The sequence below is a fragment of the Stigmatopora argus genome, chromosome 17 (genome assembly GCF_051989625.1).
Source record: "Stigmatopora argus isolate UIUO_Sarg chromosome 17, RoL_Sarg_1.0, whole genome shotgun sequence".
NCBI classification, from domain to species: Eukaryota; Metazoa; Chordata; class Actinopteri; order Syngnathiformes; family Syngnathidae; genus Stigmatopora; species Stigmatopora argus.
Genome location: NC_135403.1, coordinates 9960037 through 9981651, shown reverse-complemented (window position 1 = coordinate 9981651; position 21615 = coordinate 9960037). Strand labels below are relative to the sequence as shown.

Genomic DNA, 21615 nt, shown 5'->3' with positions numbered 1-21615 from the left:
AACTCAGATGCTTAAATGACAAATTCCTTCACACCCAAGAGGTAATATGATTGATTATGTTGCAGATACCACACTTTTTTGCTACCAATTTTTTTGTACTGTTGTTTATACGGTATTCTTATTCAAGAAGTTTACTTGATGCTTGCTCCGAATGTTGAGTTAACAATTTTTTGACTATGAGAGCCTGCCTTCATTTTGAAGCCTTTGCATTTTGATATTTATGTCTTTTCTATTATTAATGTAGCTCACTTGTTATGGTCTGTTTAAGGGTTTTCTTCCCATTCAAATCCTAGACATTTTTTTGTTTTGACAGCTAAAAGTTTTGTTTTTCATTCATTTGCAGCGTGTAACAAGAAAGTTTCCTGTTTTTGAATGTTTAACAACAGATTGTTTTTCCAAAAACGTTATTGATATGAACACTGATATTTAATGGTGGTAGATATTACCCATTTAAAAATATTTATGACAATAAGCTTTTGGGAAAAGAGTGACGTTTGTCAATATTGCAAATGTTGAGGTCATTGCAAGGGGCTGAATACTGTGGCATGCATTTTATGTGTACATTTATTTTCGTGTCATTTATATATGTAGATAAATGTTGAAAAGTAGTTTATTTATTTGAACTAAATGCTCAGGCCTCCAATACCAATAATTTCACTGTCTCTGAATCTGTTCATTTTACTACCGGTATGTTGTATGAAGTAACAGCCTTGATACTGTTGTCCAAATTATGATTAAAAAGACATCTGTGAAAAGCACGAGTTTGTTTTACATTTACGCATGAAGTCAATTGTCATGAAATTCCAATTCATGACACTATATTACAGCGCACACTATGTATAGTACTACAACTAACTCCTAACAAGACTCCAGCTGCTTTCACATTTTTATTTTTTTCTATTCTTATACAATTTTATACATAATATACTAATTTATACAAGAATTCACATATTGACAAGTCAGATTAGCTAAATGAAGCAACAGCCTCTAGTCAGCATGCTGTGGAGATGCAGAAGAAAAAACATTCTGACATAGTCTGCTTTTAGAGGAGAAATGAGAGAAAAATACAGTTAATCAAAAATGTATTTCTCCTCCCAAGAAAATGCACTCAAAACCTTGAAAAAGATTGAGTACTGAAAAAGTCGGCCCACGCAAGCAAATACAGGAGTCGGGGGAAGAAAAAAAACACCACCTCATGACTCAAAAAAATATCACAAGCATCAACTGAGGAGAAAAAAAAGCATTTGATATGTTGTTGTACTAATTCGCTTTGATAAGACGAAAAATAAAATGTGAATGTGTTGCTACTAATTTGTTCACATTATTAGTTGGGGGCCTTTTAAAGTCCGCCCCCAGCCTGTAATAAGCCTGTGCCTTTTTGCAATTTTTGTCTCTTTGATAAGGTGAGACGTACGAATCCCTGAAAGCTGATCTGAGGTGATCACTGTGCAACTGAATGGCCATGAAACGGAGGACCCCCCAAAAATGACCCCCAAAAAGCGCACCTTCTGCTAGCCAATCATGCGGCTTCCACTTAATATCACAGGTGCTGCCAGTCGATGGAGACCAGCGTCTGGTTGGCCTCTTGTGCGTGGCCTATAACCTCGGCGATGCCGTGCTGACGCCAAAGGCGCTCGATCTTCCTGTAACGCTCCATGCACAGGTGGAGGGGATTCCCACGCCTAAAAAAACGGATACACAAGATCAAAAACCAAAATAACATTCCATATTAAAACACAACACTTACTTGAGGCCCTGATCTGTCTCTCCGTAGTCATCCAGGTATGGGGGTGGGTAGAAACAGCCTTTTGTTTTACCCGCCACAAACAACACCTGACTCTCTCTCACCCTGAAAAGAACCACATACATGTTATTCGCTAAAAAGGACACCGAACAAAATGTGCTCAGCATTACCTCAGGAAGAGGCCGAGGCCTGCGCCGCAGAAAAACGTGTGCGCAGTGCAGGCGCCAACATCCTCGCCGTCCACTTCAATTTGACAGCAGTAACTCTGAGAGCACAACATGGTGCCGCACACCAGACACAGAGTGGGCGCGCGCGACTTGTCACCGCCTGACAAAGGGCACCTATGCGCAGTACAACAAAAAACAACAAAAATAACTAAGACGTTGCTATTGGGACGTTTGAACGTTAACCACGTATGTACTGACGTAAAGCTGGACGCCTGGTTAATAAGGACGCTGTAATCTTCGGGCAGGTCGATCAGGCGGTTCGACTCTCGGGGAAACCAGTTGACGCCGCCTTCTTGTAATGTCTGACTGACGGAAGAATGAAGGCACCAACTGCGGGCACACACAGATTGACACTTGCTGGATTTCATGGGTTTTATTTTTAAATCCTATTCTAATAAATTAAGCATCACGTTATGGCAAAATGTCTTTTTGACCTTTGTGACATTTGACCTTATGACCCCAAAATATAATCATTTATTTTGTTTTGTCTTGTCTTGCAAAGGTGTGCCAACAATCCCTTCAATTATCAATTTCTTGAGTGATCTTAAACACACACAAAGAAACATACCAAACAAAATACATACTGTAGCCTCCATTTTCCGTCGGGTTCAGTTTGGGTTCAAAGACTGCATGTTTTACCTTAAATAGTCCTGCAACGAGTATAACGCATTACCTGCTCACGAACGGCTCAAGCAGTGCTTTTTGCGTCTGGTAGAGCTGCGGCAAGATGGACGGCAGACTCAGGTAGGTACACAGTGCCTCCCACTGCCCAGGCCCCGTATCTACAGCATGTGCAAAACATTTTTAATCATTGGAATATTGATTATATATATTTTTTCTTAAATGCCCGCTTTCTCTGTATTTTTCAATTGCCGTAAACTCTATTAGGTTTTGGTTTGAAATGAGAGACGGTATAGTAGTTGTATAGTACTATTTCTTACCCAACAGATCAGCTGGCGGTGCTGTAGAGTTTAGGTAGTGAAAGAAGAGGGCGGCGCATCGAAGGAACGGCGAGACGCCAGCTTTGACACGTCGCCACAGTTGCCAGGACTCTACTTCAGGTAAAACACTAAACAAACAAAATGTCAACAGTTAAGGATACTAAAATACACAGGTTCCCTCCCTCAGTGCTTTATAAACCAGCCAGGATAAAAAAATGCTATAATAAAGAAATTACAAAAATGACAGATTTTAATAGCATATGATGCTCTAAATTTAAGTGTTGTTAACAAAGAACATCTATTAACACAAGTCATAGTTCTAAAGTGACATTCAAAATCACATTAGCACAAGATTATTATTAATTTAATTTCCCAAAACATTGACTAGCAACCTGTTCAGGATGTAGAGATAAGTAGTTCAGAAGATGAATGAATTAATGGGGAGCTGCCCGTGGGTTTCTCTGCGAATCAAGTTTTCTGAATATGTATAAATAATACTAAAAGCAAACTAAAGGCTTCACCTGGGTAGGTGTTTCCTCAACATGTTGTAAAGCTGACACGTGAGCTCCTCCTCTTCTGAAACTCTACTGTCCTGTTCCATACACACCTCTTCTTTATCTAAAAATAGACAAAACACAGAACAACAGGTAAGAGTGTGGCAACATGGAAACTTCACAACGATACGGGAGCTGGTGCAGTACCCCCGTTTGACGTGAGCAGCACTTGAACCACGTGAGCGACAGTGATGAAATGCAGTAGGTGAATGTGACCTGAATCAATCGTATGCTGTCTCGATTGGTCTAAACTGTGTACAGACGTGTAGGCTAACACACTGTAAACCTGCAAACATTGAGAACGATAGTAAGCCAATGTTTTCAGATGTTAGGTTAGAGCGGTCGTTGAGCCAAGTCACCAAAAGATGAAACATGTCAATGTCCAGGATACTTGGAGTGTTTTCTACCCGAGGGTCTGGAACTAGAGCTGTGAATAACACACAAGCACACAAATATAACTTTAATTAAAAAAAACACATTCAATGGATGTTATTGTATGATTATTTTTTTAAACATACATTTTAAAACATGACACATTAAGATTAGTTTGTACCTGAAAACAATCTGATGAAGTGTTTGTGAACCACAGGCAACGACGCTGATGTCCAGCAAGCTGAACTGAAGCGGGTAATGGCGCTCAAGCACTCGTCCTGTAACACCACGTCATTACAAATGGGTCCTCAAACGCATTTCAACAAATACTTTCCAAGAAAAATTGTAAGTACAAACAACAGATAAACCAATTGTTCTGACTGGAAAAAAATATCTTTGAAAAATTAAATGAAGGTGATTTTGTAGCAGTACCTGTCTGCACGGTAAACTTCCAAATAAAGGCTTTTCGTCATCCATCAGGAGGCGCTCTATAAGCAGATATGTTGTTTGGATTACATAAATCATAAAAGAATGTGAAAGAAGTCCTTAATCAAAAATGTTTGCTTGCGTACCGATTGCTTGAATGGTGTAGGCGCAAGTGGACCAACTTAGCACAGGGACTCTATGGTCCTGCTCATTCGGGTTCGTCTTCAGCCCGACCTTATAAGTCGACATACTGAATGTGGTGATCATCTCGATAATACTGCTGGAAAAGGGGTTTCTAGTGGAGAGAGCAAAATCAATATAGTGGTTTATTCAATATTGTATGCAAACAGTTCACATAAAGGCTAAATGTATGCTCGCTCACAGTGGGGTGAAATCAAGTCTGAATCCTTCAGGCACCGGAGGCTCCACCTCTTCCGCATCACCTAAGAAAACAAAAATCACACAAAAAAGTCCTCAAACACACACACACCAAAACTATAATTCTATAAAAGGCACCACAACACAAACAGAGTCAACAACACTGTAAAAAAAGAACTGACTGACCACTTGAAGGCTTTTTATGGGCGTAGTGCAATGCTTCAATCTTCTCATTTGTTGACTTGAGCCAAACTGCCAGAGTGGGATGATTAACACTGTAAGACAAGTTCAGGGGGACGATACTGATTAAAGCATTTTGAATGACATTATCTCAATACAGTGTGGATTCTATGCAACACTACCATTATTCATTCATAAATTGTACAGTGAACTACCTCCTTTACTTAAATATCATTGATTGAACTTGCAAATTCTTCTGGTTAAGAAGTACTTGTTAATCAAGACTACACAAGCATATACTATTGACATAAAAAGACCTCACACGTACCCGCGGACAGGTGGTTGTGTGTGTGGCAGCAGAGGGATGACGGTGTTGCTCAGACACTCGCACAGAGGACAGAGAAACTCTCCATTCTCCACATCGTAGCTGGTGTGACCTCGCAAACGCTGCTGCCGTCTCTGCTCCTTCAACTGCACTGCTTCAAAGTACCTTATCACAAAGATGATTGCTACATTTCAGTGGGTAGTGCAATCATTTGAAAGTAACACTGTCTGTCATCGCTGCATTTCTTTAGATACTTTCTGTTTGCCGTGAATATGCTAAGCTCTCACCTCTGCCAGCAGGTGGCATGCATGATGTGTCCACAGCTGGCCGTGTGAATTCCCATTGAAAGGTCGGGATGAATGAACAGTGGGTCATGTCGTTCTAAAAAAAAAAATCATCAGTCATGAACCATGTTGACTTACTTTCCTGTCTGAGTGAGCGCGTATGTCAAACCCACCTGCATTAGGCAAAGCGCAACAGCGTTTTTTGGACAAGACGGTGGACCTCTGGACAAACGCTGCTAATACCATGGCCCTGCCGTGACATTTAACCTCCTGCTCCTCCTGACAGAGGATGCAAGTCACCAGCTCACGGCCCTCGGCTCCTCTGGCCACCCTCGAGGGGCCGATGCAGACCCGAAGGACACTGGATGAATCCGTACTAGAAAGACTGGTAAAGGTCAACGAGGTGTTATTCCATTTATTTTCGGTCCCAAAAAACCTATTCTGAGTTGTAAGAAATTCTATAATAAAGAACCTGTTTTCGGCATTGGCTGACGTAGATGCCTCCAGCTCTTCTAAACTTTGCTGGAAAAGTTCTTTATTCTCATTGATGAAATGTTTCTGCATCTCAGACATCTGAGCCATGATCTTCTCCCTTCGGAGCCGAGCCATCTCTGCTTTCCTTTTCCTCTCTGCCTTGTCTTTGTCCCGTATCGTCTGCAGGAAAACAGAAAGCACACTTACCAGTTATCAAGTTACTTAATTAAATAAATTTGTAAAGGCAAAAAGCCTGACCTCTTCCAGTCCATGCCCTTGGCTGATGGTAACAGTGGAGGTTGAGGATGAACGCTCTCTTATAGTTTTGATGTTTGCCACCATCTGTACACAGAATAAATTGTAGTTTGAAAGAAATTAAAGAAGGTGAAACGGACATGAGGTCATCTATGTTTTGACAACAAATACAATCAACATGTAGTACCTTTAAGATCCAGGTAATCATGTCTTTATGGACCTCTAGGTGAGGAGCATTCTGAAGACTCTCCAGCAAAGCAAGAACACTTCCTGAAGTATTAGGAGCATCACCTGGACCTACAAAAAAATAACCCAGGGATTTCATTTCATTTGTGCCAAAAACAAATCAATATGTCTAATATTAAAATTATTGTCCATACTTACGTGAGATTTTCACGGTGTACATGAATGTAACATCATCCTCGCCATTGCCATTTTCCAGCTGCTGTTGCTCTTCAAGCAGAGCCATGCCTACCAAATGGAGCACCTAAAAAGCATACGTGCACAGGATATTTGAAATTCCTCTGGATTTAAAGTGTATTGATATTCTCTGCTGGCGCACTACAATGTAATGGTCTGAAACACATTTGTATTTTTCTCACAACGAAAGCCAGGTTTGTGGTTGAATTAATATTTTCAGTGTGACTAATCCTGCCACACACACACACAAACAAACACACAGTAGTGTCTCACCCTCTGCAGCATGGACTCTGTCCAACCTCCTCCACGGGGCTCCATAGCCCATTGCAGCACAGCTCCCTCCACTGCCAGCAGCACATCGCACTGCAGTAGATTCACCAGGCTAGCAAACAAGGGGCAAAGGGGCGGAGGAAATGGTGGAGGAAGAGCTGTGGAAACAGAAATGTTAAAATATGTTTTTACATAGTGACAAGTCTAAATAAATGTACATAGACAGATAACTGTGTTTGTATGTGTTGCCAAATGTGTCAAGATTTCTAAATATTTCCCCCCAAAAATGTTTTTATTTTATTTATTTTTTTAAGAAGTGCATGCCAAGCAACTTTTCACCTGTGTCATCTCCATTTTGTCTCCTCAGTTTTCTCTGAGCCTCTTCTGCCTTTACGGACAAAAAGTTTTGTCAAACGCATGAAGTGCCCACAACCAATAATTAAATGAGATAGGACCATATGTTCTTGTCTACCTTGGACTGGTCGGCTCTGCTGTAGTGGTAGAAGTATAGGTTAAAGTATTTATTCCATTCAGGACGCAGTTCATAAAGACCACGGCCCGTGACACCCGGCTTCCTGTAAATGAAGATAGTTTTAAAATTGTTTTGTATTTATTCTCCATGTATTGTATTCAAAATAAAGCAAAATAAGATACAAACTTGAAGGAAGCAACACTGTCAATCACACGCTCCAGACCAGTCTCCTTGTTGCCCTGAGGAAAAGATCAAATTTCAACATTCTACAAAGCCAGGAGGGTGAAGTGGACTACATATTGGATCAAACTTATGTAAAAAGACAAGTACATTGGGTTTCTTACATTCTCTGGCAGAGCCTTGACCAACTCACTATGGGCCATAGGTCTGACTGCCAACTGGTGGATGATCTCTCTTCGAACCTCGTCAAATGGCTCTACTTGACCAACACCTGCCACGTAACGCTCACCTGACCAACACAAGTACAAGAGACCAAATTCTCAGTTGTGATTCTGGGCTAAAAGCATGTCATAAATTATTTAAAAATTTGAAAACACGCACCAATCACAGTAATGATTAGGTGTAGCATCTCTTCAATCAAAGTATTTTTTTGTTGGACCAGATCCTGCATAACAGTTGGGGGGACGACAACAAAGTAAGCTGCTAAGAGGTAGAACGTAAGCAACAAAATGACTTAATTCCAAACCCACCTTATTGGTCTCCCTGTATCTTTTTCTGCAATCTGCAGAGCTAAAAAGGTGAAAAAGTTCAAAACGACGAAGTAGGATCATAAGGAAGTGGTTTGGATCCATCATGGACGCACCGGCCTGTGAAAATAGTCCGCAACTAAGACACTTTAAAATCAAAATACCATACCGTGCCCGTCAGCCGAGGCAGTGGAGTTGGCTTATACCTGCAGCATGATCACGTCTTTGTCAAACATCTCCACTCTGCACTTGACATTGTGGTAATAATAAATCTAAAACAGATAAGAAATATAACTTACTTTTATTGAAGAAAAATACACAGTGCATTTCTTTTTTAAACATTGTCAGAAAATCAGCTTGCCTGGTTGATTAGGGAGAAGCCATTTCTTCTCCACATCCCGGCCAGCACTTGCGCACACAGCACGAGACATCGCAGGGGGAGTTCAATCAGAAGAGGGGGGCTGAGTTCCCCCTACAACGAAATAAAACCCAAATATTGACGTTCATATTAAAATGCCTCAAATATTCAATGTTAACGCACAAAAAAATGGTGACCAACCAATGGGAGTTGCTCAGGGAGGCGAGCAGCAACTTCTGTTCTGCTGAGTAGAACATGTAGACCTGGGGAAGGAGCCTTATATTAAGAATAAATACTAGAGGGAGGGAATATGTCAAGGTTTCCGGATGTTACAATTTGGGGGAAAAAATAACATCCCTGTTTAAACATGCAAGGAAGGGTTCATAAAAGCACATGGTTTGAAATGACTTTTTTGTATGCAAATTTGGTTCACTTCTTTAGACTCAAAGAGTATTGGGTTTCTCTTAATGTATTACATTTCGCCATGTGGCCTACTAAAGGAAAGGAAAATGCTTCCTGGAAGCAGACATTGTGAAGCAAATTGAGGGAGTTACTTAACAATCTTGTGTTCATTTACCGGCAAGCAGTCTGCAGACAGGAAGGTGGATGGAGACTTTGTCCTGGGATACATGATATCGAAACGTCTCCACAGAATGACCTGCCAGACTCAAGCTTATTGGCTGCTCACCATCTGGAAGGCTGCTTTGACACTGACTAACTGCACTCAAACACTTCCTGTAAGCCTCGATTAACACACGCTCCTATGAGGCAACAACACAAGAGCATAAAAATACATGTTGGCCTTTGGACAGACATTATATAATAATTAGGTGTATCTTTTTGGTCTTACATCAGTTGAGCACCACTCCTGGATCATGGATATGATATGTGTTAACTTCATCTGAAGAGTAAAAGCCGCTTCCCACTCAGGTTCCATTTCAATGTGCTGCCCCACTTGCCGAACCACCGGGTCCATACCCTGAAAACGGAATGAAACAAGTGTGGTTCCCACATTCCGAGGATGTCCGCAAAAGTGTATCTTGTCATTACCTGCATACACTTTAGGAGCTCCAAAAAAGCATCCAGGCCTTCCAGAAACTTCTCTCTAAGCTCGTCAGTCCATTCAGAGGGTCGACTGATTAAGACATACCTAGACACGTATAGAACTGTTGGTCAGCTGCTTGTTGGCGTGCAATTGGTCTACAGTCACTTATTGAATGAAAATTAGGCTGCATGGAAATTATCCTCTCATTTTATGCTGCACGCTACTCTAAATCAGAGCCGGACAGCAGAAACGCAGACCCAGATTAGTGCAAAGTCAGAAGAATAATATACAACAGTTACTTGAGATCTCCGATGAGGCTCTGGACTCGTCCAAATTTAAACGCCTGCTGGGCGGTGTAGCGGTCAAACTGAAAGCGCCCCTCCAGATCTCTGTGACGAAGATGATCGACAAATGTCCTGATGATGGCAGTCATGAGATTCTCCTTCACCATCAACATGCGGGCCTGCATGTGTACATAAAAAATAGGTATTTTTTTCCAACTTGTCTATTATATAATAAGCTTGATAGCCTCACTATTTTATCAACACACGAGAAACAGAAGAAAGAACTTACCATTGTTGGCACGGTGAACAGCTGTACAGAAAGTGAGGTCACTGACACCACCCTCTCATGGTCGTCTTCCATGAAATCTGTCTGGAGGCGTCGGTAGTTCTACAACGCAAACAAAATGTGTTTTAAACACCAGAAGAGAGGTCACTGGAAATACTTGAAACTAAGTTATATTTGAACCCTTCTTGAATAATAAAGCATGCTACACAGAATTATGAGGACTTTAACTGACTCAATATTTATTACCTTGGCAAACTGGATAGCAAAGACCTTCTTGTACTTCAAATCCATTAGGAGGCTGTTCATCAACAGCTGGTGGTAGATGTTCCTTGCTCCTTAGAAGTAGTGAAAAAAGACAGTTAGCAATACTGTACATTGGAGCGAATCAAGACTACAGTATATGAATAATATGAAATAACACCTTTCCACATTTTGGAGTCGTTAAGCATTAAGCGATCAACCAGTGATGAGTTTTCTCCTTCTGGACCGTCTTTAAGTCCCACCTGACACAATATCCTCCTCAAACCATCTGGAATACACGAACCATTGAAACGCTTACTACTAAACAGACAACCGTGGGTGTCCAAATTAAAACGTACCCGAGTATTGAATGATTTGCCCCAACCAACTCAAAGCCTTCAGAGCGAAACACTGATGAGCCACGACAGATGAGTGCATCACTTGAACTCTGAGAGGCTTGGACTGACGGCTGGTGTTCCTCTGCGGACACATTTTGAAATATTTAAATCAGTTAGGTGTGTGAATGGAGTAAAACAAGAAACAACCTACATAAAAAAAGAAACTCACCACTATAACAGTCTTAGCTTGTTCACAAAACTGAATGTCCCCATATCGAACAGACTTCCTGCCCTGTAAATGAACACATTCCCCCCAAAACATGTTATTTCAAGGTAGTCATAATGTTTTTGCTTTTATTTAAAGTTACATTGCGAAGTTGAAATCCATGTGCTATACTCAGTTCAGAGCATGTTACAATTAAAACCAGTTCACGGTCTATGGTAAACAAAAGCAATACTAACGTCTCTGTCCACAGTGGTGGCGAAGCTAACGGCTTCCTTCTGGCTGCAGTTGACGGCCTTCTGCAGGGTGTAGATCACCTGTTCGTAGGTGTGGACTTCATCGTTGAACAGCATGCAGTAGTAGTTGTCTCCTCTTTCACTGCAAAGACAAACACACAATTAACAGGGCAGAAATAAGTACTAACAAGGATATGTAAATCCTCCAAAGTCTCAGCTGCTTCACAAAGCTCACTTTTATACTGTGACTAAAAGACCCTCCTTACAAGTGCTCAAGTACTGAACTGTATGTCATGAATATTATGATTAAGATTAGGCTAGATGCATACGTTGGTTCAAGGCCTGCAGGTAGCTGATCTTCTTGTGTCCAAGTCAACATATCCACAGCATACTTAAGCATGATGGCAAAAATGTTGTAACTACGGACAGCCATGTCAGCAGGTAGCTGGGCTGCGGGGTCCTGGGGGGAAAATAGATATTAAATAACAATTAAATACTATCAGACATTTTCCAATTAAGCCCTGCCATCAATGAAGGATATTTGCAAAGCTTTGTTCGCTACAAATTGCAAAGCTTTGTTCGCTACAAATGGGGGAGGAAAGTCACTCTCACACCTCCTCTGAGTCTTTGTTGGTAGTCGGTGTATGTTTTTGGCAGTAAGGACCCTTCTTCCAGGCTTCAGTGTCACCACAGTCACAGAAGCCACCTCCTCCAGACGTAGTCATCTGCATGTACATAACAGACATACACATACAGTCAGGTTTGTCACCTGCAGAAGACAAGAAGCTGTCAGCTCCAGGGCATGTGTCACAAGGAAAGTGGAGCTTTGTGCCAGTGACAGTAAGAACTTTGACCTCTTAGAGCTGATTAGAAAGGTTGACTGTTTTTTTTTTTAAAAACTCTCATGTCATATTCCAGTTTGCCATTAATCTTGTGTCCCCTGGGATCTTTAAACAGCAGGAAATCAGTAAGTACTTGTAATGCCTAGCAGCTATGACATCATCACAACAGATGAACAGCAGGCTTAAGAGCACCAACGGGATGCTCAGCATCATGTGTCACATGTAGCAGCTGCTCTAGCCGACAAGACGATCCAATTTGGAAAAACCCTCAAGTTGCTTTTTTTTACATTTCATTTCAGTCACATGAATACATTGCTGAAAAACTGGCGTGCATTTTTTGTTCAGTAGCACTGATACCCAGCAGCAACTGTCTTCACTACTCCCCAGTTCAGTACGGAGACCATTTTTTTTCATTTAGTAGTGCACATAAACCTTACTTTTTAAATACTGTGCTGTGCTACAAACCATACGTACTCTGTATCGATGATCTTTATGATCGCTGCCCAGGAAACACTGCATGCATAAGACACATGTCGGATCAGCTGCACAGTCCCTAAAGTAAAAACACAAAAAACATGAAACCTGAAGTAACCGTTTTCACTAAGCACCGCTTTGCCACAACAGAACATCTAAGTTAGACACCCAGTGCCTCGTGTACCAGAATAATACTGATTCTAACGATTGAAGCAGATATGGAAATAAAAAATCCTGAATGAATTATAGTTTCATAACAGAGTTGTTCTAAAACATCCATTAGAAAATAAGACCATTTTGATAAAATACAAAACAAACAGTCTGGTTTGACAGAGAACTGCAGAAATTAGACAATGCATACTGTTGAGGTTAAAATTTCCAATAATTGATGCAGTCATATAATATCTCTACTCTCTAGAATTCACACGAGTGTGAAGTTGGAACTCAATGCTGTCAACTGTGGTAGTGGCATGTAAAGAATGCTTGCACGTTTAAACATCGTTCATGACAGGTTTCTGTTACCATGAACGTCACTCAATTAATAGCAGTGTGTAAAAGACAGAGGATTTTTTTAATGCGATATTGCGACAACTTGACTTGACTATACCTGCATGAGTAGGTGGGCTCCCCAACCTTAAACACATGTCCACACAGTGGTGAAGGCTGATTGCTTTCCTGGAGCTGAGGGAGGCCTACAGCTGGATCCTCGCCTAGCAGCAGCCACTCCAAGGGAGCCGAGAGGAGCAGCTGACATGACAGTTCTTCCCTCTGCTCTTCTCGCTGCTCCTCCCTACTGCTGCAGCCACTGGGCCCCAAGCAAAGGATTTTGGGTACGTACTCGGCCAAGTGACGATAGATTTCCACCTGAAGATTTGCTTCTGACAACCATCCCTGGAAGTGGAAATAATAAGATAAAAGTTGAGAAACCAATTCCATGCTCATGATTTTATATTAAGCATTTTTTAATCATAAGTTGAAGAGTTAATGTCCTTACCGTAGTGGCATCTTAGGCTAAATATTTGAAACAATTTTCTATGAATATTAATTGTGGAATTGATTTAACTTTATTCTTTGTCTGACATTTGCAGTTTATTCGAAGTCATGTATTATTTGAAAATATAAATGTGTTATTGCTTTAAGCCGTTTTAAAAATAGTTGCACATGCAATAAATAGATGACAAAAGCAACAAAACTTGTTTTTAACTGCAGTCATGTGAAGCCCTTCAAGACTTTCTTGTAGTGATGTCTGAATAAATAAAATAAGTGTGAGTTCAAATGTGTGTGTGACGAAATAGTGAAGCAAAAACATTCTTGTGGAAATCTTATATGAAGGTGATCCAAATGCTACCCTGCATACCTTTCTATTGACGTTAACAGCCATTAATCACTGTTTACACCATGTCGTCAATTTTTTTTTAAATACCTAGAAAATCCTTTACATTGTAACCAACTACATTTTTATCCACAGGTTTGGTCCATTTCACAAGATTCTCAAACGTTACCGGTTTACATACGATTTATAAGAATGGATGACGATTTCGACAGCGTTTAAGTAGTGTTACAATGGCAAAAATGATCAACTTTAAACACTATAGCCAACATTAAGGTTAACTATTAGGCGATATGATTCAAAATACTAAAGCAACCTGGTGTTGTGTTACCAAAATTGGAAATACATTGCTTTGTGCGGGTTCATCTAGTTTAGACCAAAAGACTGTTTTTAAGTTATACGTTGAGGTTGTCACACTGACGTTCTGGTTTTGACAGGCTTCACCTGACATCCAGCTGTTGTATACATCCCTATGAGACGCTAGTACATTATTAGCATTAGCTTTCGGTAACCAAGTGATCGGCAGATTAATCTCGCAAACACAAACAGATGACACATCGGTGGAAGAATTGGCGGTCACTGGGGTGGGCAGATAGTAAAAACGCTTACCGATGCAATGTCTTTAGCGGAGAAATTCAAAAATTCCGAACATAAATCGGACAGAAGGGCTCTTCTGTCTGGCTCTGCCTCAGCCATCTTTCCTGCTCTGTGGCGAAGACGAAGAACCCGGAAGAGGAAATCGTTGCTTGCGAGGGGGCGGGGCCACGTCATCGAAAATAACTGACAGTATATATACTGCATTTGTCCAATACTACAGTTGAATTCACTTAGGCAACAAATATTTAAAAACAATGCCAAGTACCTTTTTTTTAAATGTAGTTATTAGCTTGATAGAACTATGTTAAATATTTATTACTATTACTTGATTGATAATAGTTTGCAATGTCCATTTTTTTAAAATAAATAGCTTATTTATGATTGATGTCTACATAAAATGATCTTAATGCTTTTTTACAAAGCCATATTGACTAAAAACAATCTGACTGGGTTCAAATTCCTTGTGAAAAAAAAATATATACATTTTACTTTTACCTAAAATACTTTATTTGGTCCACATCTTTTACCTATCAGAACACATGATACTCCTGTAATTGAAATTCTTCTAACCTCTATTTTATATATATTTCCTAAAGAGGACGCTGTTTGTCAAGATTCAAGTGTGCTTTCGACTTATAAATGAATGTAGGTCCATGCTTTATCTAAGACCATTATTTGATGTAATACCATGAAATATCTTCAATTAATCATTTATTTATAGGGATCTTCAGGTCTGATGAGGGTCGAGGATGGGGAGGATGAAACTTGAGTGTGGAACATCAGGAGAGGGAGGACTGAAGAGGGAAGATGATCAGGAGAAGCCCAACAAGGACAAGCAAGTGGATGAGGTAGGTGTAGGAGGACAAGTGTCTCTCTCACACAGCAGTCAGGGAGTAGCATTTATGGCGATTCATCTGTTTATTTTTGTTTTTTTGTTTTTTTCTGAAATCATCAGTCACTCATACACATCTTCTCCTGACAAGACCAGTGGAAGGATTCAGTGGATTCAAACTTGTCAAGATTTTGCAATCTAGAGTGCAAATAAATCCTTGATGCCCTTGTGAAGAACTTAAGCTGTTTTGAGGTGAGTTTGGAAAATAGGAATTGCTAAAATGATGGGAACGTGGGAACGTTTATCATTCGGATGATCTCAATGTCTTTGCATGTGTTTGAAAATGTATTGTGATGTCTCTTTCAATTTTAGCATTGATTGTCATTTAACTCATTTGAACTAACACGGATGTAAAATAGTGAAACGTGATGTTTGGATGTACAACGATATCATTAGAAAAATGTTGTGCTCCCTTCAAATGTTTCAACATATTTTATCCTTGGGATCAGTATGATTTCCACAGGTTAAACCTCCAGAAAATTATGATGCAATGAATCAATTGAAATACAATCTATAGGCAGCCAGCTATCCTCATGAAAAATAAATGTTTATTGCACAGCATCTTGACCTTGAAAAACAGCCTTTAAGTTTGTATAAGAAAAACTCGTGTTGCATCATCTTCCCTATTTTTGTTTTTCAAAGCCATAAGCAATTCAAGAAATTCAAGCCTAGAAACCTGAGTGGAAATTAAATGGTGCAAGCATTGCAGCGCCATAGAAGTAGAAGGAATGTTTTTACGATATAGTCATGTTGCTTATTATTGTGGAAATGTAACCGAAATAGTGGATGAGTTACAATTTTCCTTATAAACAGACAGAATGGTGAGAAACTGTTTGAGAATGAAAGAGTGTTCCAAAATGTTAGTATTTGTATGTGAAACTATTAGTATCCTTTATCAAATGTTTCCGAATCAGTCCTAACTCTAATTTTAGGTTGCATAACAATGCATAAACATTGACTGTAATTGATATGTAAAAAGTAACCCATAAGGCAGCACTATTACTTCCTTTACTTTTGTTAACTTGCATGATATTTCCTTTTTTTGTTTAAGAAAGAAGAATGTTGCTGAATGGAGCAATGGAGAAGAAAAGCTCCAGCACAAGACATGAACTGAAGCGTTCTGGTTCAAGATATACAAAGAGGACGCTGATTTTATATTTTTCTAGAGAGTATAGTGTGAGATTTTACCAATCTGAATAAGTGAACACTTTCAAGTCACCAGCCTCAAAGAGAAGATGAAGTTTGGAAGTAGTTTTTGCACCCTGAACGTTGGTGGTCGCAGGTTTCCCTTCTCGGTGGAACTGATGAAGCACCTCCCACTGAGCAGACTCAGCCGCCTGTATCGCTGTGTGTCAGAGAGCGAGCTGTTAGAGCTGTGTGATGACTATGACCGTGACAGAAATGAGTTTTTCTTCGACCGACACTCTGAGGCCTTCAGTTTTATCATGCTGTACCTTCAGCATGGCAAGTTGAGATTTGTCCCACACATGTGTGAACTGTCCTTCTATAATGAGATGCTCTACTGGGGCCTTGAAAGTGCCGACTTGCAACTCTGCTGCCAGAGGCGGCTGGATGAACGTCTTTCTGACTGTTTTGTTCATTTTTTCCCCGAAGAAGAGCCACAAGGCCCAGAGGAACTGGATGGCCATTGGCTGGATAGGATGAGAAGGACATTCGAGGAGCCCACGTCCTCTGTGGCTGCTCAAATCTTGGCATCCGTGTCTGTGCTGTTTGTTCTTATTTCTATGGTGATGCTGTGTGCAAGCACCTTACCAGAATGGAAGGCTGCCGAGACAACGGATGAACACAGGTACACTGTTAAAAAAATTGTAAAAAAGCAAAGAGAAAATCAAGAAATGCGGTAAAACTGTAAATATTTAACTGTTTTTTTACTCTGTTGTAAACTGAGTAGCTCCTATATTGGTAGATAACTTCCAATGATGACTTTGTTGTTGTTTATTCTGATTTGAAGATTTCTCTCCTCTTTTGTTATTTCCAGGATCATCGAGGCAGTGTGCATCGGCTGGTTCACGGCCGAGTGCATTGTCCGGTTCATCGTGTCTCGAGACAAATGCGAATTTGTGCGGCGTCCTCTCAACATCATTGACTTGCTGGCCATCACTCCTTATTACATCTCCGTCACTGCTACGTTCCTGACGGGAGAGAACTCTCAGCTTCAGCGAGCGGGCGTGACGCTGCGGGTGCTGCGCATAATGAGAATCTTCTGGGTGATCAAGCTGGCGCGTCACTTCCTCGGCCTACAAACCCTGGGCCTGACTTTGAGACGATGTTATCGCGAGATGGTGATGCTTTTGGTGTTCATCTTCGTTGCCATGGCCATCTTCAGCGCCCTGGCCCAGCTTTTAGAAGGAGGAAACCAGGACTATACCAGCATCCCTGCTGCCAGCTGGTGGGTCATCATCTCGATGACTACAGTGGGCTACGGAGACATGTACCCAATCACTGTGGCAGGCCGTGTACTGGGTGGCGTCTGTGTAGTGAGCGGAATTGTGCTTCTAGCCCTACCCATCACCTTCATTTACCACAGTTTTGTGCAGTGCTATCATGAGCTCAAAGTGCGTTCAGCACGCTGCATCCGCAGTCCGTCCACTGATTTTATTGACTAAAAAAAACACCATAGGAACAGGACTTCAGGAAAGACTATCCAAAGAACTGAGAGCAAATAGCTGTTTCGGGGTAACATAGAGCATTAACCTATTCTTACGGTGGCCGAGAAGTGTCAGGCAAACTGCATCGTTTTTGTATGTCTGTGATGATTTTTAGTCCCTCGCAGTACTAAAAGTCCAGTAGGATTATAATAAAGGACCCTTGACAAAACTGCATACCGGTAATGATTTTTTAAATCCCAAAACCAGTGTCAACTTATTACGTATGTTATTTTTACATGACATTTTTTAAAACCTATAAATACTTATTTTACATTGGAGTTTTAAAATTGTGTTGGAAAAAAAGATCATATTCTTAATGTAAACAGAAAAAAACCATTAAATATTAATCAAAATAAGATGTTGTAGCAATGTGTTTTAAATAAACGTGGTAAACAAGTCTTATGGTTTGCAGATTAAACTGTAGGAATATTAAATTATATTTTAGCTTTTACAGTCATTTCTTGAAAGGTTATAATCAAGTACACTTTCAAAACAAACTGCAACTGTCCTTGGCATGCAAGAGCAAATACTTAGAGCACAAAGGCAGGTGGTAATTATAATAGAAATGATAAATGTGGTGTTTTTCTTCCATCCACAGCACAAGCTCTCACCTCTCAAGTATATGTAACACCCTGACAAAAGGGCAAAATGAGTTTTTGACTTCCAACTTTGAACTGTTTGCTTCATTTTGCACTATTTAGGAAGACGTTCGGCTACAGTAGAAGAACATCTACCTGCTTTTCTCTCACTTAGGGCTATTACATTATGCCAACCCTCCAACATTACTCTGTTGATTTGATTTCAACTTGTTTCACCATCTGCCAGTGAACTCTAGAAAACGAGAAGAAACATTAAAGAAGCAAGAAAAAGACCAAACTATTACACGTGGACCTGGATGTGTTGAGTGACATATAAAAGGTTTTAGTCAAGCATTCATATAATTTCTGGATTAACTTTTCACTAACAATTAATTCATGGACACCTCAGAGTTATAAGACATTCGTCAAAAATATTTCAAAGCTAAAACATTGCACACAGGCTACTTTTTGTTCACAATTGACAAACATCGCCAGCCATTTGAAGCTTGGCAAATTGATTAGCTGGCAGCTGACTATTAAAATGTTGCAGTCTATACATCTTTTCTTTGGTCGATATATGCAACTTCCCCCAGCAGTCAAGCAGACGGTCTGAAACTGAATATGTTGGATACTTCGGAGAGTAGTATAGGCAGTTTCCATAGAGACGACAGATTCAGAAATGGGAGGATGAAGTGGTGGAAATGTCAGGCTCTTCTGGCTGCTGGAGTGTGAATGTCGATTATCTCACTCTTGTCCTCTTGATAAAACTGTTGCCGGGATTAAACCAAAGCCCAGCTATGCGTCATGGGTTTTTAAATTCATGCCTTCACTTGTGTCTGAATCAAACTTATCATATTTGATTAGTTTTGTGACTGCGTCAAAGTCAAGGCCGTTTCTGATAAGAATACTTGTGTGCCTGTATTTATTTTATTTCAGTCTATGTGGACTCTGTTCGCCATGTTGAAAAAAAATTGAAGTAAAAGGTGAAGCACTGGAATATATGAATGTAAATATGTGAAAATCTGCCACCTAGTTCAACAGAAATATTGCTTTACTGTGTTTCCAGTTAATACAGTAGTACGTAATAATAAAGGTGGCCTAATAGAGGACAGATGAAGGCATCTGAGAGGAGGATATTGGCAAATCACAAGTTTGGAGTTACAAAACATTCTTTCAGCATAATAACAGACAGCAAAAGTGTGAAGGTGCTTTTCACATGTGAGTCACAAATGATTCGTCTAGACAGAAAATGAAACAAGTTGGACAGGACAGATGGGAAGATGCATAGTATAGTGATGTGACCGCAGTTGTAACCTTTGTTTTATTCAAAAATCTTTTTCAGGTTGTCCTTGTTTGCGCTGAAGTGAACAAACAAACTGTGACTTCCATTTGCTTGAAATTTTAATTTTCAGTCAATGCGAATGAAAATCCACTTCCACTTTTCACAGATTCATTATGTCACTCCTCCTCTGTCAATGTGTTGCAAAAAGAAGAATTATTTTTTAATAAACTAATGCAGTCAAAATAGTAACAAAATAAAGAACATTCTGTACTATTCACATTTCCTGACATAACTTTATACTTACTAAACTGAATATGTTGAGACTGAAGTCAATTAATCTGTGGGTGGAATGATGAAATATGAAAAATTAGAGGCATATCAATATTTTGATGCAGCTGCTGCCGAGCTAATGATGAGGGTCAATGCATACGTTTAAAAATCAACATTCTGGAGTGTGTGGCTCTGTGTTATGGATCCCAATTATTAAAAAAAGAAAAAAAAGAAATGCAAATCAAATTTGCAGAGGTGTCATGCCTGAGCCCAGTTGATCCACCCTTTATGAATCTTGAGCCTCCTTATTAATGATTCTCAACAGCTTCATTTGATGGATTATCCTGGTTTTTCTGTACCCTCGGTTGTAAGGATCAGTGGTCCACCAGTTCAATATTGGGCCTTTGGGGCCGCTATATATGCTTAAGGTTACGGTTCGGCAATGATAAAGAGTGCGTTTGAAAATAGATTCATCCAAACATCAGAATGAGGAGAAATATTAGACAAAGAATACATAAATAACTAAAAGGAATAATAAAAAATTCTTTATATACGTCAGAAATGTATCTTGTGGCTCTGTAGCTACACAGAACAGTACACTAATGCCATACTACATAGCTTTCTACAGAATCTTGATTACAAATGGATAAATTGTGATTTCTTCTGCAGATGGAATATTTATTGTATAATTATTTTGTATCTCAAGTCATTGGTTTTAAGTTATTATAAATGTTGTTCATTTTGTGAAAAGAATAAACACGATTCATGAAGCTTCAAGTCAATAAAGCTATTCCGTTCATTAGTCAGTGCATTTAATTGCTTCATTCATCAATGTCATTTTGATGTGCAAGGAGAGTCCAAGCTCAAAATCTCGTGAGTCGCTTAATAGGAACAAAAGCTCTGAGTTTCATTTATGGATTGGTCTTCCTAATGGAGAACACAGCTGTCATTCATTCAAGGGAGACTAACAGGTATCATCAGCATGTAGTGTTACTTCGGTTCTACACTGGCCACATGACAATGAAGCAGTCGCCATGACAACAGAGAATCCGCTTGGTATGTTGGGGAGATGCTTGAAGACTGAATTGTCAGGTATATATGATAAGGAATGAAAAGGTTGAAATTAACTTAGAATAGTGAGTTAGATTTTTTTTAAGATGTATAAGATACAACAATATTCCATTTGCTGTTTAGAAGCAAAAAAGAAGTCACAGAGATGGGTAAGGCTTCTGTTCCTTCTCATCTTGAACATCTTAAACGATTAGAAATGGTTGGAAGGATGTAGAATTATACAATACTTGCATACATACAATCTTAGTGCACCGTACTACTGCACTTGAGTAGTATTTTATAATATGCTGCAATGAAGTTTTCCAATGGTGGCATATTTCCACTAGATGGAGATGAAGTCCCATTACAAAAAATCCAACACGTCCCTGGGCGTTAGGTATTAAAAAATCTTACAAAAAAATCACTATAACTCCAAAATAAATAAATATTTGTAGTTTAATGGATGAAGTGCAGCTTGGTGCAATATCATAATGCAGTGCATTGCATTATCATGTGCTAAAGTATTTTTGATTAGTGCATTTGCATTACATACTATACTTTAAATATGAGAATCCTTCCCCCCAAAAAATAG

The 21615-nt window shown here is 39.7% G+C and overlaps 2 protein-coding genes across 3 annotated transcripts; one reads left to right on the top strand and one right to left on the bottom strand.

Annotated features, from left to right (window-relative positions):
* Positions 1-873: 873 nt before the first annotated feature.
* Positions 874-14437, bottom strand: ubr2 (ubiquitin protein ligase E3 component n-recognin 2). 2 transcript variants are annotated; one of them, XM_077623722.1, is made up of 46 exons: positions 14295-14437; positions 12963-13246; positions 12356-12434; positions 11654-11764; positions 11369-11499; positions 11043-11181; positions 10810-10872; positions 10602-10722; positions 10424-10531; positions 10249-10337; positions 10006-10104; positions 9732-9895; positions 9438-9537; positions 9238-9366; positions 8965-9148; positions 8571-8650; positions 8391-8501; positions 8236-8301; positions 8033-8149; positions 7884-7947; positions 7667-7791; positions 7509-7561; positions 7323-7425; positions 7190-7238; positions 6854-7008; positions 6545-6647; positions 6348-6457; positions 6164-6247; positions 5904-6085; positions 5605-5816; positions 5435-5528; positions 5151-5312; positions 4829-4917; positions 4647-4707; positions 4411-4559; positions 4271-4326; positions 4020-4116; positions 3826-3893; positions 3614-3752; positions 3434-3530; positions 2913-3040; positions 2645-2753; positions 2170-2301; positions 1915-2085; positions 1748-1849; positions 874-1682 (listed from the first exon to the last, which is right to left on the bottom strand). In XM_077623722.1, exons 1-46 carry the CDS (start codon positions 14379-14381, stop codon positions 1541-1543), a joined length of 5298 nt encoding a protein of 1765 aa, XP_077479848.1. In that variant the 5' UTR covers positions 14382-14437; the 3' UTR covers positions 874-1540. The 2 variants fall into 2 exon arrangements, with proteins under 2 accessions (XP_077479848.1, XP_077479849.1); XM_077623723.1 differs by having other exon boundaries at positions 8589-8650.
* A 104-nt stretch (positions 14438-14541) lies between these two features.
* LOC144091878 (voltage-gated potassium channel regulatory subunit KCNG3-like) lies at positions 14542-17982 on the top strand. Its single transcript, XM_077624552.1, has 5 exons — positions 14542-14927; positions 15004-15130; positions 15238-15366; positions 16226-16984; positions 17174-17982. Exons 4-5 carry the CDS (start codon positions 16410-16412, stop codon positions 17799-17801), a joined length of 1203 nt encoding a protein of 400 aa, XP_077480678.1. The 5' UTR covers positions 14542-14927; positions 15004-15130; positions 15238-15366; positions 16226-16409; the 3' UTR covers positions 17802-17982.
* Positions 17983-21615: the final 3633 nt, after the last annotated feature.

Excerpts from the sequence above, each read along its gene's own strand:
- ubr2 (XM_077623722.1), bottom strand. The coding sequence starts at position 14,381 with ATGGCTGAGGCAGAGCCAGACAGAAGAGCCCTTCTGTCCGATTTATGT. Across the intron at positions 7,426-7,508 it reads GACAGTGTTGCTTCCTTCAA|GAAGCCGGGTGTCACGGGCC; the intron begins GTTTGTATCTTA and ends CTTCATTTACAG. Across the intron at positions 6,458-6,544 it reads GTACACCGTGAAAATCTCAC|GTCCAGGTGATGCTCCTAAT; the intron begins GTAAGTATGGAC and ends ATTTTTTTGTAG.
- LOC144091878 (XM_077624552.1), top strand. The coding sequence starts at position 16,410 with ATGAAGTTTGGAAGTAGTTTTTGCACCCTGAACGTTGGTGGTCGCAGG. Across the intron at positions 16,985-17,173 it reads GAGACAACGGATGAACACAG|GATCATCGAGGCAGTGTGCA; the intron begins GTACACTGTTAA and ends TGTTATTTCCAG.